Source organism: Rhinolophus sinicus, chromosome 14, assembly GCF_057876585.1.
Source record: "Rhinolophus sinicus isolate RSI-liver-muscle chromosome 14, RSI-T2T, whole genome shotgun sequence".
Classification (NCBI taxonomy): Eukaryota; Metazoa; Chordata; class Mammalia; order Chiroptera; family Rhinolophidae; genus Rhinolophus; species Rhinolophus sinicus.
In genome coordinates, this window is record NC_142514.1 from 5,537,884 (window position 1) to 5,551,627 (window position 13,744).

Consider the following 13,744-nt stretch of genomic DNA (forward strand, 5'->3'; position numbering starts at 1 on the left):
TTCCTTGAGGTCACATGAAAAGTATCAAATGCTCCATCTACTAAAGATACAACTCAAGGGTTCATCCAGCTGTGGGAAAGAGCAGAGTCAATCATAGAAAATTGGAAGTAAAGATAAAAAGATAATGAAATAAGGATTCTTACTGTTAAAGATGAGAATTACACAAGAAAAAGGAAAAATCTAGCAGGAACTCTGTGATACAGGATTAGAATTGAAGAATTTGGTATGAACTCACGGATAAGCATACACATATACTAAAATATAGATGTAAAAGGGTGCATTCTCTCTCTCTCTCTCTCTCTCTCTCTCTCTCTCACACACACACACACACACACACACACACACACACACACACACACGCCCCTTGCTCTCTTTACTCACAGGCCTGAGGGTACTGGTCCAAAGTAACAAGCATACCTAGAACCAGATCTTGGTTTCTAAGTATCATTTTCCAAAATCTCGCACAATCTGACCTCAAAATGAATAATGATAGTAACAGATTATAAACTGAACAAAACAAGAAGCCATTAACCCATCCTGATATAAATGAATAAATTGAAAGTTTGATGAGGAAGAGGGTATCTGTAGTCTCAAAGCAGATTCCCACAAAATGGTCATTAATTAGAAAAAGAAAAAGCGAAACTGTACAACCACAAAGCCTGGCAGGCAGCACTTTGTTCAGCTGATCAGAGTGAACATGACCAGCAATGGGACGAACCCGACCTGGGCGCCACCTGACAGGATGCAGAAAAGAACAGACTTCTGTGCTATCGCTGTCAAAATACACGATCGAAATCTAATAACCAGGAAACATCATAAACACAGACTGAGGGACAGTCTCGGAATCATTAGCCGATCTATACTTTTCAAAAGCACCATGGTCATGAAGGGAAGGAAAGACTGAGAAACTTCTAGATTGAAGGAGACTAAACAGACATCGAAACTAAATCCATAATGCTGAACTGGATCCTTCGGTTATAAAGGTCTTTACTGGGAAAATGGATAAAACTTGAGAGGGGTCTGAGCTTTCGTGATAATATTTCATTGTGAATTTCCTGATTCTGAGGGCTGCGTTGTGGTTAGGTAAGACTGTATCAGAGTGGGATACAGCCGCATGGTGACAGCATACTTTCCAATGGTTCAGTTAAGAAAGGATCTTCTACTGCACCCACAACAGTTCTGTGAGGTTGAGACTGTTTCAAAACCAAGTGGAAGAAAATGAATTACGCAAGTAAAACACTCAGAGCAGTGAGTGTCCCGCACGGGCTCAGGGACTGCAGCTATTATTAGTAACATCATTGCTGCTGTCAGTCAGGGAAAGATTAAATATAAATCCTTGCGAGCACCTCAGCTTATGATTGCTACTAAATATAAAGATAATAATCAATCCTAAAACTCATTAATTGCTTAAAAAAAAAAAGGTCCTCCCTGGAAGAAGAAAAGTGGAGGGGGCACAGGTGATCGACGGGTGATTGCAGGTGATCGAAGGTGATCCAGAACATTCTCTCCTGGGTAAGACAGAAGATTAGCTCTGAACCCTCCACTTGTTTTCTACCTGATTACTAAGAGAAGACTGATGTTGAACAAGCAAAGAACCAAGGACAGGGAGAGGGAGAAGGAGAAAGAGAGAGAGAGAACGAGAGAGAATGACTGAATACCAGGGACCACCAACAGAAAATGCTACATTTTAAACTGTATGTTTTATTCACTACCCTTAAATGTATTTTGGGGACCTAAAGAACTCTTATTAGCAAAGGGAAACAAATGGACTGGTTCTTGGGAAAATTCATGCTTAATAATTTAAAGGTAAAGGCATCCCTCCCCCCGCAAAAGGCCACTATCTTTTGTTCTTTCTGGGCCTCCATTCACCATTACTTCTTTCCCTTCACTGGTCTAAGTCAGAGCATCTGACTACAGAAATAACTCGGGACGACTCTTGTTCATATAGCAAAAGTGAACACCTCCTGAGTGCAGAAATGTCAAACAAAACTCCAAAGCAAAGCCCAATTACCTAAGGTTTCCAAGTTTAGGCCAGCATTAGATTCAAGCCTCTGCCTTGCCAGCCCCTTATAGCTTGTATCTGACCTGCAGCTGGAAACATCTGCCCCAATTTTTTTTTGTTCAATTAAGTTTGTTCCTTAAACATCATGACTAGCAAGAACACAGTGTCACAGTATCTCAAAGTTCTCACCCAGTGAGTGTGAAAATCTGTGGGGCCACTGTGTCCTCTGCCCTTGCTCACGACTTTCTCGCTCTGCAGCTCGGGGTTGAGTGTGCAGCTCCCACAGCTGCTCAAGTGATCAGAAGAGTGTTCTAGAGTGATCAAAAGAACACAGCGTCCCAATCCCTTAGCTAACATCGTAGGAGTCAGAGGATTTTCAGACTTCAGAACATTCTGGATTTAGAAGAGTACTGCAGTGACTATACCATATAATTTACAACAAACACCCCAGCGTCTGAGCAATAATCCCTAGTCTATCACACTGCAACTTTTGCCATACAGATTGTGCAAATTCACACAAATTGAAAGAAAGGAAATTAACAACTAAACAGCTTCACATCAGTTGAGGTCAAGTGTGACCATTAGATGAGTTTCAGCACCAAATTTAGCAGAAAAATATTCTGATTTTCAGAGCATTCAGATTTCAGAATTAAAGACAGATTATGGGGCCAGCCCAGTGACTCAGGCGGTTAGAGCTCCATGCTCCTAACTCCAAAGGCTGCCGGTTCGATTCCCACATGGGCCAGTGGGCTCTCAACCACAAGGTTGCCGGTTCGATTCCTCGACTGCCACAAGGGATGGTGGGCAGCGCCCCCTGCAACTAAAATTGAACACGACACCTTGAGCTGAGCTGCCGCTGAGCTCCCGGATGGCTCAGTTGGTTGGAGCGCGTCCTCTCAACCACAAGGCTGTCGATTCAACTCCCACAAGGGATGGTGGGCAGCACCCCCTGCAACTAGAAACGGCAACTGGACCTGGAGCTGAGCTGCGCCCTCCACAACTAAGATTGAAAGGACAACAACTTGACTTGGAAAAAAGGCCTGGAAGTACAAACTGTTCCCCAATAAAGTCCTATTCCCCTTCCCCAATAAAATCTTAAAAAAAAAAAAAAAAGACAGGAGATTATGGATCTCCCAAATTTTAAAGGCAATGAACCAAACAGTATAGCTAAGTCTGTTCCCCACTCTCATACATATGTTCAACAAAGTAATACCATCAAAACCCAAAGTTCTGAACAACCAGGTCTTTGACAGGACACAACACTCAGAAATATAATAACTGTATTAGAATGGGGGGAAATAAAAAGGTAGCCAAACATTGGGGTTTAAAAAGGATCTATGAGATAAACATGGGGAAAAAATTCCAATTGAAGTGCTTGCTAATATGGAAAATTACCTAAATCAACTTTTAACTACTATCAGAAAATTAGTGATGAAAAATAAATAATCCCATCTTAAGCTTCAGTTTCACCTGTTGACTTGGAGCAAAGTTCCCACGCTATAGGGAGGTTAACATCAAAGTGTGTGGTCACAGAATCACCATTCCTAACGCCAGGGGTCTTGCCGATGTACCCACCACCTGGCAGGGTTAGTACAACAGGCTGACATTTCCTCCTCAAATGGCTCGGGGCACTAAGAGTCAGCACACAGCACCCCGCAGCCATGGTCACCTGCTGGTCCCACTCATTCAAATGGGGGTGAACTATACCAGACACCAACTCATCACACAGCCCCATTCCTCACAGACTTGAAACAAACACAGCAGCACAGGTAAATTCTGCGAGGCCATGCACCCTGAGCGTATAGATCGGCTTGTGCATGAGGCAAGTGGAGGAAGCAGTGTTTCTATAATTTTCTGTTAAATCACACACACTCTTCTGATCACTTGAGCAGCTGTGGGAGCTGTACACCCAACCCCGAGCTGCAGAGGGAGAAAGCGGTTCAGGGGGAAGTTGTGAGCGAGGGCAGAGGCCACACTGGCCCCACAGATTTTCACACTCACTTGGTGAGAACTTTGAGGTCTGCCACAAACTTTACTTACAAGGAAGCATTCAGGTACTTGTTCACATCCACCGCCAGCAATGCTCAGTGAAAAATGAGCCAGGAACTTGTGAGTCTCTGGCTTGCACAGGTAAGTTACATACCACGTTTAATAAGCATTCAGCAAAAACAGATGTATAACCAAAACTAGTCAAACATAACTTGATTGGTTGTTACGAACCTAAAAGCTAAACATTTAAAACACAAAAGAGATTTAGTCAATTCCCTAAAACAATCTAGCTTGTGTAATATGACAACTATGTATCAAATAATTAAATCAACATGACCTCACTGAAATAACAGACTCCTTTGTATCTAGACAGAAATCCAAGTTCAAGTGTTCCACACTTCATCTGGGCAACATGAAGATAGGACCAGGCAGTCATTAAATGTACATGTAAAATAAACATTTCGAAATATAAGATGCTTTTGAAGTATTACCACTGATCGGCTTCTTTGTCATTGGAACAGTGCACACATTGAAAAAGAAAACGAAAGCTCAAATTCACTGTTTTCTAAAGGAACAAAAGGTGAGCAAACAAAGGTGACCATCACACTGTTACCCCTCTAGCTGTTGTCTAGTTTATTTAGAGACACTAATACATACGCCCCAGAGAGCTTCATGCGGCCTCTTACCACCATGACAGAGAATGTTGCCTTTTACTGACCCTAGGTTGACTGTGTTTACAGCAACATTCTAAAATTGACATGTAATTCCTCAGCATCCTCTAGGAAAAGGTTTTCATTACAACACTTACTCACCTTGCTATCACACTTAACATAGTTCTTCCACTAACTTCCTTGAGCCAAGCATCTTTTTTCCCCTAAATCCTGGCATTTGTAGATTACGTCTTGGGTGTCCTGAACATAGACTACTTGATCACCTGCTAATATTCTTCTTTTTTTTTTAATCCGTAATAAAACATGTAGTCACATGATAAATAAAATATGAATGCATACACCCTACAGAAGTTCTTCCATGTGCTGAGATAAATTACAGTCTATTACCGACATAAAAACAAGGATTTTCTGTTATTTTGTCTCTACTGCTTTTTATTTAAAAAATAGTAATTGTACCTGTTACATAGATCTTACTGGATGTGTCCATCTCATACCAGTAGTCTTATTAGAGATACTTCAGTGAGTATTCCTGGGGTTTTACAAAGTGAATAAAACAAATGACTAGCCAAAGAACTTTCCATAACGTCCTCGTGTTTTCAATACGGTGCCATGGAAGGCGTGACAGACGTGCATTAGGATCATAACCTCCCAATTCATAATAAGTTCAAACCACAGATCAACTAAATGTATGTCTTTATCTTATCCTTTCTCACGTTTCTTTTTCTTAACAAGACAGCAAGCAAAGCTGCTTTAGACCCCAAAGACATTAATTACAACTCCTTCCAAAGAGGTTTACTATAGGCTTTAGGAGTCTTTTAAAAAATCTTACTAGTATATGCCCAGATGTGTGAACACACACAATGAAAAAAGCAGAAGTTCTCACTGACTGGGCCCAAGGGACTCACTTACCTTGTCTCAGGGTTGTAGCCTAATATGTAGAAAAACGAATCCACTCGGGCTTTAAACTCTCTAGCAGCAAATATGTCGGAAAAATGGGAGATGTTACACTTCCCTCTGAAAATAAACAAACAAAAAACCTCATTAGTAATACCCCCAATTGCTTTGCAAACCAAAGTACTATTGGCGGGGTAGGGGTGGGAGAAGGTATAATTAAATCCGTGTAACTCTAAGAACATGTAGAATATGGCTACAAACTCCGTAATTATCTATTCAGAAAACTGGGAGTTCCCAAAAAGAAGTAAGAAAATGTCCAACATTATATATATTTTTGTTTCATGACTGCTTCAGCTTATAACTTTACAACTTAATTGCTTTTATCTCAGCATTTCAGTCACAGAGTAAAATTAAACCACAAAGCTAAATTGAGGGCAGGGTTGTGATGAGAAGACATTAAACTAGAAATGATGTGGGAAAATTAAAACCACAGTTAAATTACTTTACAAAAAAATCCATCTTAGCCCTTCTACATCATCAAAGCAAAACAGGCCTTTTCTTCCTTGCAATAGGCAGACTGTAGTAACTGTTAAATATTTTTCTTTTCTTTTAACATGCAAGAAATAAACTGATTTGAAAATTAAAACAGAGAAATTTTAACATTTTAAATACAGAGATGGGTTCTAATATACAAGCACTTCCCAAATTTTTAAGTAAAGTTAAATGGCTGTAAGTTGGAAAACACTTTCCCAAGGAAATACTGCAATAAACAGCAGTAAGGTTTCCAGGTTCATCTACCAACAAAAGTTAAACCACTCTAAAGCTGAAAGCTCTCAGTGCTGCAGATCTCCTTAAGCAGTCTTCACATGCACCCAACGCAAATGTCAGAAACATCACACCGTGCGGTGGGCCCACCATCCCACTACACACGTACACATGTTGGGAAACTTTCCTAGAAGGCAGGGAGGTTTTAAGAACTCCAACTCCCTCAGTGGTCAAATGGGAGCTAAAGGTTGCGGTTAGAGAGGATGGAACTGGAGAACCAAAAGCACATCAGCGCCACGCCAGGGTGCTGCCAGGGAAGGGACCTCCCACTGCTCTGAACAGGCACTCCCTTCCCATAAGGACTCTGTGATTTGGACCGAACAACATCCACACCAGCTAACGGCCAAGGTGTTCGTGAAAAGAACTGGCTGAGGGGTATCACTGTGGGCATGGACATCCATTCACTTCCTACTGATAAATTAAAGAGCAGTGTCCTCCTTTCCACACGGCTTAAGTAACTGTGACCGAAGCCTCAGTAATGGGCAGAAGCCAAGGTGGGCTCAGACAATTTCCATTTTTAAAATTAAATTACAATACTATTGATTTACAAAAGTTCCTTTGGGAACTACTGACGGGAAGATAATGCAGGGCTATTGAGCACTTGAAATGTGGGTGGTATAACTGAAGAGAAAGAAATTTTAAAATTTATTTAATCTTAATGTAAGTTTAAATAGTTGCATGTGGCTGGTGGCTACTACACCGAACAGCACAGATTAAAATAATATTTCCATCATTGCAGCAAGTTCTAGTGGAAGCACTGATACAGGTATTAACAAGATACAATTAAAGGAAATATGGACTAGGTATCAGCTGTGCAGGCCAGGACCTAACCCTGCAGTATTTAGCTGGAATAAAATGAGCTTCTAGAAAGGAACAAAGTAAGATCACTTTTACAGATGAAGAATGCACTCACTCTGCAGCTAACTGCCCATCTATCTGAAGTGATTTAGTCCCTGAAGCCTAGAAGAAAGAGATAAGTTCCTTTATCAAATAGGGGAAAAAATACCTATTGTATCTATCTCATAAAATACTAAGATCGAATAAGAAATCTACGAAACTTTGAATACTATTCAGTGCTATGTAAAGTAAGTTATTTCCACCGTCATTGTCCATTACTAAAGGAAAGTGATTCTTCTTTTATTATTCTTTGTTATTAATCCAATGTAAGTTCACCCTTAAACTTGAGTAATTAATGAATGTATTAATTAAAGGTATAAAAACCCTACCAACCCACAATTCTAAACACAGGCATTAGAAATCAAGTATGTTTCACGCAGGGTTTCTCAATCTCAGCACCCCTGACATTTTGGACTGAATAACTGTTTGTTGTCAGGGGCTGTCCAGTGTTTAGCAGCATTCCTGGCCTCCACCCGAGTACCCCCCAACCCCCCGCGCGCGCGCGAGCGCGCGCGCGCACACACACACACACACACACACACACACACCATCCTGACAATCAAAAATATCTAAAGAAATTGTCAAATGTTCCTTGGGGAGGGCGACAAAACTCGTTTAGGCAAAGACAAAAGCACTAGGAATAGGAGCAGATCATCTGATAAATGACTATGAAGATGTAATAAACGGGGCCTTACCATTACCTCCTCTATTTGCTTCCCGTTGGATTATATGACAGGTAGTGGTTTTTATGTTAATTTTATATCCTGCTGATCGACTGATTCTTTAGATTCGATATAGTGTAATCATTGATTCTGAGGTTTTCCAGATATGCTGTTATTTAGAAGTAAACAAAGTTTTATATCTTGTTTATGCTTTCATAAGCCTCTAATTGCACTGGATCTCTAGCACAAAGTGGAAAGTAGGGGAAACAGTGGGCATCCTTGCCTTGTTCCTGATGACCATGGAAATGTCTCGGGTATTTCCATTAAATATGATATACTAGCTTTAGAAATAATCATATCCTAATCATAGCCTTACAGGAATGTTTCTTCCCCTTAGCTTTAATAACATGGTAAATCCTATTAAAGTGTGTCTAATAATGAACCTACCTTGCATTCCTGAAAAAAACCTCAGTTGGTCCTAATATATTTTTAATGAGATATTAGAATTTTTAAAAGGATTTAATTAATTAGAGCTAATGTTTTTCTCCTCATTAACTTCTGCTTTTATTTTTATTAACACTGTCTTTGTGCTTTGTTTTTGTTCATAACAGTTTTATTCATCCTAGCCAGCAACAACCCAAATATCCATTGACAAGAAAATGGGTAAACAACTCACTGTATATTAGGACAGTGAAATACCACACAATACAAAAGATAGAGCTCCTGATATACAGCACATTATGGAAAAATCTCAAAACTTAAACGCTGAGTAAAAGAAGCCAGACACACAAAAAAGAACATACTGTATGATTCCACTTATATGAAGTTCTAGAACACACAAAAGTAATTTATGGGGAGAGAAATCAGAATAGTGGTTGCTTCTGGGTGGGAAGTTTTGAGATGAAAGTAGCTTAAGGGAACTTATTCAGATGGTGGGACTATCAAATGTAAATTTAAAATCTGCAGTTTACTGTATATTTTTAAAAGTATTGGGAAAAATAAAACAATGACGGTCATTACCATATAGGGAAGGAGCAGAGCTCAGACAGGGCTGACACAAGCAGGGAAGCCCACTATGGCTGGCTCTGACTGGTTGGCACCCATGTGCAACATTTTTCATATCATGTTTTGCTGAAGAGTAGTGATAACACGTCTAAATGTGTGCATATGTGTATCATTTTAAACATTCAATTTCTTTTTCCCCAGCTCTTTTCATCATGCTCTCCCAAAGGCAATACATCATTTGATAGTGTCTGTGGAATGGCGGAGGAGAGACTGTTAAGAGAAAATTGCCATCACCCCCACCTGGCTGAAATATCTGGTTTCAGAGCCCCCTAAGGTCCTGTATACCCCATTTCTAAAGTGATACTTCACTATCGACAGAAACATGGCTGAAGACAGGAAAGCCCCAAGTTTTAAGGTCTTTTCATTCACCAGTAACAGGGGCTTCCTGGGAAAGACTTGTGTCAGTAGTCGTCTGGGGTGGGGCCTTGGGTAGTGTGTCATTTGAAGAGGCCTCTGGCTACTGGAAGGGGGCTATTTGAAGCGGATGAAGGAGACAGAAGAGAACCCCCTCATGCAAGGAGAGAATACAAAAAGAAACTGTGGCCCAGAGATTCATTCCCTAAAACTATCCATAACTGGGAAAGTCTTCGTAGATCCCCAGGCATATGCAAACCTCAGAGAAACTCGTGAAGAGGCACGGATCACTTCCAGTAGCATGTCTGTTTACAGCTTTACTTCTTACCCAGAAATGAAGGGAGAAAGATTTTGAGACAGAGTCAGTATCTTGTCCACTGTAAGCCATTTGATTAATGACTGGCATAGGGTTTGTTTGTTTGTTTAAAGCTTCTTTTCCATTTTTAGTTGTTCTGTTTCTCTTGCCTTCCTGTGGGTTATTTGAACATTTTTTTCAGATTCCATCTTGATTTGTTTACTGTATTTTAGTGTATCACCCTGTACAGTTTTCTCAGTGGTTGCTCTAAATATAACAATATACAACATTACTTCCACTTAAGTTCCTTTGCCTCTCTGCTTTTTAAACATAACCGTCTGAGAGTATTTCCTCTGTATCCATTGAGCACAACATCAATGCATTCTTTTATTTGTTGTTTTTATCATTTAAGCTGGGAACTTAATTCATTTAATTTTATTTTTTCATTTAAATCAGTGTGTTTATAACTAGTTTTCCTCTAATTACTTTAAATGCATGCCATGGATTCTGCTATATCGTATTTTCATTGTCATTTTTAAAAATTTCTTTAATTTTAGTGTGTGTTTCCCCTTATACCCAGGGGTTGTTCAATAGGATGTATTAAATTTCCAGGTAAAATGGCCTCCCTGTTTTTTGTTTTTGTTTGTAAACTATAGTTTTATTGCATTTTAATCAGATATTTTCTTTGTGATCTAATATATGATCAATTTTTAAGAATATGCAAAGGTATACAGAAGAATGTGTATTCTCTATTATTAGGGTATAGAGTTTAATACATGCCTATAAGATTAAACACATAGAAATAAATGTAACAAGAATGGTAAAATCTCTATGAGGAAAATTCTTAAACCCTCCTGACAGACATAAAAGTAAACATGAACAAATGAAAACAACGTCCCTGCTCTGGGATGGAAAAACTCTCCCTACGTGGTATTTCCCCACATGGCATTTCCCCACAGCTTGATCTACAGTTCAATACAATCCTAATACAAATACCAACTATCTAGTTTACGGACTGAAACAGTTAAGATTCACATGGAAAAACAAGTAACTGAAAAGGGGGAAACTGGCCCTCTCAGACATTAAAACATACTAGAAAGCCCCTATATTTCAAAGAGCGTGGTGCTGGCACATCTACAGACAATAGAAAACACAATGGCAAGTCCAGAACACACATGGAAAATAACATATGACAAAGGTGGCATCTAAACTGCTGAGAGAAAAACAGACTTTTTAAATAAATGGTGCTTGGACAACTGGGTAGAATTCCTCTTTAAATTCGGTGTAGGGGAATGGCTTTGTAACTATGACTCAGAGAGAGTCCTGAGGGAATTAAAAAAAAAAAAAGACTGATACATTTGACTGGATAAAAATAACCTTTGTATAATGAAAAACAAACCATAGAATTGAAAGAAAACTGACAGAGGTGAGAGAAAATATTTGCTACATATACAACAGACATATGAAGAACTTCTAAAAAGTGAGAGACGGAAAGACAAAAACCCAATAGAAAAGACATGAACAGATGAGTCACCAAAGAAATACTATTTCTCACCTAACAGGCTGGCAAACTTTAAAAAAAAAAAAAGGTAACATTCTGTTGCTAAAGCCGGAAGTCTTATACATTGTTGAAGGGAATGCAAATGGCAAATGGGTATATGACTTCTGGAAGAAAATCACATATACATGAACCTTTCAACCCAGCGATCCCTCGCCTATGAATCCACCTGAAGACACACATCCGACAATAAGGAAATACATATGCACAAGGATAGTCACTGCAGCATCTATTATAATGGAAACACCTTGGAAACAACCGAAACGCCCATACACACCTATATACCATAGCTGAACAAACTATGGCACACCCACACAATGGAGTACTATGCAGCTGTAAAAAAAGAAGAAGAAGAAGAAGAAAGAAAGAATGAAAAGCTCTCTATGCACTGAGATGGAGCAGTTTCCAGACACACACCACTAAGTGAAAAAAGTCCAATGCAAAAAAGTTATCTACAGTACACTATCCTTCAGGTAAGAAAGAAGAGGTTGTAAAAAAAACAAGACAGACATGTACGGGTATTTGCTCATTTACTTATTTTTATGCAGTGAAAAGAAAATGCAAGAAGGATAAACTAAGAAGGGATCCATTGACTACCGATAGCAGGTGTGTGGAAGAGAGAACGAAGTGGGGGATGGGAACCTGAGAGCAGGGCTGAAGACTGAAGGTGTGTGGCTCTGAGCCTTGGAACCACAGCCATAGCACAAATACCCTCACATACCCAAAACATAAACAAACAGTCCCAACCAACCAGGAGGAACCGAAAACGGAATGCCAAGCCTCACAAGTGAACCCAACTGCATTACAAATGAACAGCACAGCCACAGGTGAGGAGGTGTGTGAGGACAGAACTGGCCGAAGCAAGTTAACTTTGGAAAAGAGAATCTCGCCTATACGCTGGAAGAGTAAAGACACACATTTAGTCAGTCAATGTGCTCTCACAAGGACATGGGTTCTAAATTCCAAAACTACGCTATGTGTATTCTAGCACTGCATAAAAATAAGTAAATATATTTTACACAATAAGAACTGAGTTGTTCACTGTTGAAGGAAGAGTCACAAATGAAGGGAAGAGGAAGGAGAAAAACGCGTCTTGGGGTGGTGGACTGGAAGCTGGCTTCCCCTCTGCCCTGCTATGCAGGGACACAGACGTCGGCTGTGTACAAACCAGAAAGAGGGCTCCCCAGATCTCAAACGTGCTGGCACCCCGCGCTTGGGCTTCCAGCCTCCAGAACTAGGAGAAATAACTTCCTGTTGCTTATAAGCTACCTAGTCAGTGGCATTTTGTGATCACAGCCTAAACTAAGACATTAATAAAATTCAAATAAGGTGTTTAGGTTAACGGTTCTGGTTACATAAGATGTTCATTAACATGGAAGAAGATTGGGGAAGGGATATGTGGAAACTCAGTCCTTGCAATTTTTCTGTGTGTCTAAACGGAGTTCCAAATAGAAGAACTTTTCAAAGACTATGAAGTACTCAGGGCAGGGAGGGTGTGCTGTCCAGTGAGGTGCTCCCTAGAGCCTTCCCTACTAGTGGCTCAACGTGTTAAATGATGAATGAATAAATACATAAGATGACCGGTAAGTTACGGTATCTAATGACGTTCTAACTATGTATAGACAAAACAATAAAAATGGTGTAGGTTGAAGTTATTTCACATATAAAAACAACAGTAGATTAGAACCAGAAAATGAATCTTAAATTGCAAAACTAAGAGATCTGAGGCATCATGAAACTCCTTAGGGAACTTGCAGAAGCTAAATGAATTTTGTAAACGCTAAGGACAGGTGGGGGGCGGGGGGCTGTACAAAAATGTAATTAATCAATTTCAATCCCTACACATATATAATCCTAGCTGCCTATATCAAACTAAGGAGATAAATTAATTTGGGATGAAAAGAAGGAGATTAGAAGCCCTAAAGAGCTAGTTTAGGGATTCTTGACCCTGGGCTTCGAGAAAATTCCCTCTGAAACATATTCCTATAACAAGAATCCCCCATAAGGTGATAGCTTTTAACCTGACCTATCGTAGGATACTTTCATTCCAGTGATCACTGGAAGCAGGAAGCAGATCCTCAGAGAGTTGGAAAACAGCCCTCGAGCCGATGACAGGTCTCTGATCCCCTACGCTGCCCCCCACAATCATTCCTAGAGAATTAATTCACTGTTACAAGGACACAGCAAACCTGAAAAGGCTGCCCAGGTTCATGTTCGCAGTCCCCTCAACACAGCAATTGCTCTAGATCCTTTGATCATCACTAAAACATTACCCTTAAGGTATAAAACGTAACAGCAAATAAATTGCAAGCTACAATTTTTATTTAGTTTAATAAAACTTACCTGCTCACTCTCGGAACCAGCTGACCTGCTCATTCTTAGAGCATCTAGGAGACGGCTCCTTTACCTAAGCTCTTCTCCCCATGCCTGACGCAGTCTGGATCCAATCAATCCATCCAATAACCCACAGAAAACGAAACTAAATGGATGCTAAGTAACTGTAACATCAGTAAATCGATACAGAATTACATT

General features: G+C 39.9%; 1 protein-coding gene across 6 annotated transcripts in view; it reads right to left on the bottom strand.

The window, feature by feature from the left end:
* Nucleotides 1-13,744, bottom strand: part of RERE (arginine-glutamic acid dipeptide repeats) — a 389,341-nt gene that overhangs the window by 135,285 nt on the left and 240,312 nt on the right. For 5 of the 6 annotated variants that reach the window (XM_019746719.3, XM_019746721.3, XM_074334103.2 and 2 more), the window contains one exon: nucleotides 5,572-5,676. The exons of the other annotated variant lie outside the window; for it this stretch is intronic. In XM_019746719.3, the coding sequence (XP_019602278.2) occupies nucleotides 5,572-5,676 (105 nt within the window). The remainder of the gene's footprint in view (nucleotides 1-5,571; nucleotides 5,677-13,744) is intronic. 6 annotated transcript variants of the gene reach the window in all.